This window comes from Hydractinia symbiolongicarpus, chromosome 12 (genome assembly GCF_029227915.1).
Source record: "Hydractinia symbiolongicarpus strain clone_291-10 chromosome 12, HSymV2.1, whole genome shotgun sequence".
NCBI lineage: Eukaryota > Metazoa > Cnidaria > Hydrozoa > Anthoathecata > Hydractiniidae > Hydractinia > Hydractinia symbiolongicarpus.
In genome coordinates this window covers 11,719,766-11,725,329 of record NC_079886.1, presented here as the reverse complement: position 1 = coordinate 11,725,329, position 5,564 = coordinate 11,719,766, and the positions used below count along the sequence as shown (strand labels likewise).

Genomic DNA, 5,564 nt, shown 5'->3' with positions numbered 1-5,564 from the left:
TCAACAGAAAGATAAAAAGGAAAGTGAAAACGAAAATAATGAATAAAAAATCCACTGATTTTACCAGGGTTCGAACTCGTACTACCATGGTCAGAAGACAAACACGCTACCACTGCGCCACATACACTGTCCAGTTGAGACTATTTTCAAAGATATCTCAAAAATATTCTATGCTATAACAGCAAATTGCTCTACTAGAGTACACAAGATGCAGGCGCTGCATAATTATCTCGCTATTAAAAATGCATAACTATGAAACATCCACAATGCATTCTACAATTTCTGCTAACAAAAATACAGCCTATCATTCATGGTTATCGCGCGATTGAAACGTTTATGGTCTAAGGGGAAGTTCGGTCGAAAAAAATAAATTTATTTGATTTTATAATTCCATGTATTTATACTTATAAAAACAAAAAAAACTTTACTTCATTAAACTTGGAGTTTCGGAAATGTCTCTAATGTTGACACAAACAAAGCGCGTCAGAAAAAAAAAGCTGGGTTCTAACTCAAGTATGACGTTTTATAGTTCAAAACATTGCATCGCGTGAAAGAGTCACAACACAGGCTATAGTGAGGGCCACTATGTAATTTCGTGTGCACATGTGTGTTAAAAGTGATTTTTTGATTTAAAGTTGTTCCTTAGGTCCCAAATTACCAAAAAAATATGGGTGGCAAAATTTTTTGTCCAATCGGACCAAATTAGATGACGTCATCACTTTTACAGTCAGCAAAAAAATAATTTCACATTTATATATCGTTGGAAAGAGGAGATCGAGTGGATCAAAAAAAATGTAAGAACCATGTCTTCAAAACGTAACGTTCGAATGATATTACTATTTAAACTTTGTACAAATTACAGACCGGTAATTTACTGACCCAGCACAAAAATGACTATAACCTGCTCAATAGCGAAGTTTTTTTGTTGAATTTTAGTATGGTATTGGGTCACCCTAATGTCTTTCTGTTTGATCAAAATTTATTGTTCAAATCACTTCAAGGGATAATTTACAGACCAGTAATTTACAGACCAAAGCACGTGTTTAGTTGTTTACTTTCTTTCTGGCAATTTCACAAAGTTAAAAAAATTGCTGAAAATAATGACAAAAAACAACTTCAGCAATGCTTGTACAATGTTTCATTCACTCATCATCACTAGAACTATATTCATCTGACTCGGATTCATCGCTTGCGCCACCACTGTTTTGACACGTCGTACATTTACACATGTCAGTGCACAAAAAACCATTTTTACGGCATTTACATCGGTTGGATATGCAACTTGTTTTGCAGTTACAAGAACTTAACTCGATGAGTGCCAACGGTGCAGGAAGTTCATCAGTCATTATGGGGGATAAGTTACCGACTTCATCTGTATCCCAACCATAATTGATTGCATTCGGAAGTTGTTGAATGAGGATATGCGAGCTTCGTAAAACCATTGAAATGAAGTGACACCTGAATATTTTGTACTTCAATGCAGCTAATGTTGGTGGCAACATATCAGCATCACACTGGAATTTGGAGAATAAATGCCAACGCAATTGAGATAGTGATACCACGTCTGCAGGACATTTATTCCCCTTATACATTGAAACCACGAAACGTTCTAAGCTTTCCAGTGTTTCCAGATTAGGAAGTACTCCAAGTGTCGATAATGCCAGAACCACCTCATTATCTGCCTGTAAAAAAATCTTCAGCCAAGCAGACTTCGATTTCTTGTTGAAACGCCCAGTTTGGTCACACCCTGTGAACGTATGAAAACCAAGAATAGCTTTCGCGTGTACTGCACCAAGGGCTTCAAAGCAATTACGAATATCAATATCAGGTAGAGTAGAACCTCGCCCTGTTCTAAAAATGGTATTTATTGGTAACATCTCATAGTAGTAAATTAGCAGTAGAAACACGTCAGAATCCGGAGAGTAAACAATACAACTGGTGAAAGGAGATTGTTGTGCACCATCCATAGCATTATATATAAGTGCTGTGTCAGCTTCTTCGTGGTCGTGTATTCTGCAATCAACAAAATTTGATTCCATTTTAGTATCATAAGTCACTATATACCGAATATGCAATGATGAAAGAGCCTCCATCACTTTCTTTGCCAGGTAGATGGTTAAAGCTTGCTTTGTATCAATGTGGGAAAGAAATTGCTTGAGACTAATGGATGAAATATTGGTGTTGTCTGACACTTTGTATCGAACTTCATTACCAGATGTACGATGCTTTCTTGTCCGTGCTTTCAAGGAGTTTTCTATATAGCGATCAAATACCAATCGTATTTCATCACATCCTCTTGAAATTTGTAGTACACGTTCTGTGAAAGCTGATGCGAAATCCTAAAAAATTAACAGAGTATTTCACAAGTGCGTCAGAAAATTACGTAAGATAGTGATAAATTGAATACATACCTTGCATGTTTTAACTGCCGGTGTTTTTGGTGTTTGATTCACAACAGCCATTCCATCTATAATGATTACTTTGTTTGTTTTGACTTCTCCAGATAAACCATTGGTCGTTTGTTCTTTGCTGGCTAATTCCTCTATACCGTGAATCAATTTTGATTTGTCTAAACAAGCCAATGGAATTCCATCAGCACTGAACAAGGCCTTTGGTACAACAGAAAACTCAAAGTTGCCAATACAGTGCTCCAAATCCGACTCGGGACGTTTCCGTGCAGTGATTAAAAATCTTGATAGTAGCGTTTTTTCCTCTTTGAGTTCTATAACTTTATCCCCTACTCTCTTTTTCATAGATTTTCCAAGATCTTTGATACTGGCCGTTTCTTTAACCTGTCTATCTCTGTTTTATTTGTGGCCATTTTGTAACAATCAGAATGGTATGAAGACTTTCCTTCAACAAGCTGTACAATATCATATGACTTCAGTTTTTCCCAACAATCTAGATACTTCGAATCACCACAACTAACTCTTTCCTCCAGACATGATAATAACTTTTTCAAATACTGCTCTTTTGGGTTGCCAACATTCTAAACAAAATACGACATCTTGGTCAAAGTATCAAACAAAAATCTTTCTCTCAAAACTCTCAGAACTCAGAACAGGAATGGGAAAAAATGTTTAAGTAAGGCGGTACCTTTTTTAATGTATCTTTCTGACAAACTATACATTTCCCAAAATCCAGCACATTTATTGTTTTTACACAGTTAACATCCATTTTAATTCGGTCTATTCATTTTATTATTATGCATGTATGTCTATACTATAAACTTCACATTACACTTCACTAACACTTCGAAATTAAACAGTCTAGCTATGAAATTGAACAATAGAATGTTTTCTAGAAATAGAACATTCGAATTCTATGTCTATGTCTATGAAATCGAACAATTATAAAACAAAACTTGTTATTATACTGATACTAATACATACAAAATGTCTAAGTGAAATTCGCTACTTGCTTTTCAAAACTAAAGTAAACAACTAAACATGTGCTTTGGCCTGTAAATTACTGGTCTGTAAATTATCCCTTGAAGTGATTTGAACAATAAATTTTGATCAAACAGAAAGACATTAGGGTGACCCAATACCATACTAAAATTCAACAAAAAAACTTCGCTATTGAGCAGGTTATAGTCATTTTTGTGCTGGGTCAGTAAATTACTGGTCTGTAATTTGTACAAAGTTTGAATAGTAATATCTTTCGAACGTTACGTTTTGAAGACATGGTTTTTACATTTTTTTTGATCCACTCGATCTCCTCTTTCCAACGATATATAATATGACATATAAATGTGAAATTATTTTTTTGCTGACTGTAAAAGTGATGACGTCATCTAATTTGGTCCGATGGGACAAAAAATTTTGCCACCCATATTTTTTTGGTAATTTGGGACCTAAGGAACAACTTTAAATCAAAAAATCACTTTTAACACACATGTGCACACGAAGCTTTATATCAGAACATAGCAGCCCTCACTACTACACAATTTGCTAGAAGAATCTACTTCTTTCCTGCTATATTTCTTTTCAAATCTGTAACAAATTACTTCTTTGAAAATACAGTGTTAGTTTTGTAAGCAATGGATCAAATTCGAAGCGATTCAAGTTCTAACAGAGATGAAAACGATGACATACCTGATTTATCCACTCTCAGACCCTTCAATTTTGAACCAGAATTTTCTTTGAAAGAACTGAATAAATTAGGAACGTGTAGTTCCGAGAGTGTAAGGAAGAAGATGAAGTTTCAAGGATCGGCAATAATAACTGGTGCCAATGCGGTGGTCACTGTAAAGCGATGAAGTCGTACAGTGAAATCTTGTGTTGCAGGGATACAAATGAAATTCCTGACGATCATTTTGAAGGTAAAATAAACAAAAAATTTAGCCAAGCATAATTTTCTTTTTCGTGTTTAAAACCATAACAAAACTCTACATATTCCCTTTAAATATTGGTCTTCGCGTTGATAAAAAAAAATATGCCTACGAACACGACAACTGACGCAAAACTTCTTTCAAAATATTTTGCCTGACATGAGTTTTTTCTCAAAAACATTTAACTCTCCTTCGCATATATTTTATTCGTTATCATTCGCTACTGCCAAAACAATCTCACAAAAAAAACACAATGGTGGTTGTTTTATTTTATTCAGCTTTACAAATCGAATGAGAACGTGCGCTCAAAAATCAAAACTTGAGACGGGGGTCATTTTTTAAGATTTTCTTTTTAGGAAAACAATGTATAACTGAAGCCGAAACTTTTGGGATGGTTTGTCTATGTAAACCCGTACTAACCACTGCACTGTCTGCTCTAAATAATTTAAGGGGCGATGCAATGCACACGGATAATTGGTACGTTTTTTTATTGCATCTTATTTTAAGGGTTAAGGGCAAGAAAGGACTTGGGAACAAACTTGTGTTATATCACAATTTCTTTTTAGTTCACTACGTTTTGCCGGTTATAAACAGTACACGTGGTGGATACATAACAGATTGGGAAAAGGTGTGCGAAAAATTATACCGTCGTGTGCTTTATGGGCAATTCGTAATAAATATCCATCTGAAAATGATATTTATATCCCATTCACGGAGAGCAAATCCGACGACAAACGACTGTATGAAAACACGGATTCCGATTCTGAATAAAAGAACCAACTTCAACCTTAGAGCTAAAGAGGGGATTGAATACTAATAAAAAAAAATTATTACAATGTAAACCTTGTTTTCATATTTTCAATGGCTTCTTTTTTATCTGGTTTCTCTCTTGGCGCTATATAATTTGGAACATCGGCGACTTTGGGAGCTGCGTACCCTTCTTTAGTTGTAACCAAATACTTAACTTCACTTACAATATCCTCTACGTACGACCTTTGCTTTTCCGTGTAAACTTTTTTGACAACCCAGGAGTCTGTAATCCTCGAGTATTGTTGCTTATAGCGATGCTCTCCAGACGATGTTTGTGCGTGGGAGGAGCCAGCTCCGGCATGGCATTAAAGTCAAGAACGGCGAGTTGTGACCTAGCAATCATTCCTGCAAAGCTAAAGTGTAACCTTTTTGGGCAATATTTGTTGTAGAGTGAGTGGTAAACTTCCAAATTTCCTGTGTG

The 5,564-nt window shown here is 35.4% G+C and overlaps 1 protein-coding gene across 1 annotated transcript; it reads right to left on the bottom strand.

Annotated features, from left to right (window-relative positions):
* Positions 1-823: 823 nt before the first annotated feature.
* Positions 824-4,439, bottom strand: LOC130622206 (uncharacterized). The gene is made up of 2 exons (XM_057437641.1): positions 2,412-4,439; positions 824-2,339 (listed from the first exon to the last, which is right to left on the bottom strand). Exons 1-2 carry the CDS (start codon positions 2,751-2,753, stop codon positions 1,143-1,145), a joined length of 1,539 nt encoding a protein of 512 aa, XP_057293624.1. The 5' UTR covers positions 2,754-4,439; the 3' UTR covers positions 824-1,142.
* Positions 4,440-5,564: the final 1,125 nt, after the last annotated feature.

Excerpts from the sequence above, each read along its gene's own strand:
- LOC130622206 (XM_057437641.1), bottom strand. The coding sequence starts at position 2,753 with ATGAAAAAGAGAGTAGGGGATAAAGTTATAGAACTCAAAGAGGAAAAA. Across the intron at positions 2,340-2,411 it reads CGGCAGTTAAAACATGCAAG|GATTTCGCATCAGCTTTCAC; the intron begins GTATGTATTCAA and ends TTAATTTTTTAG.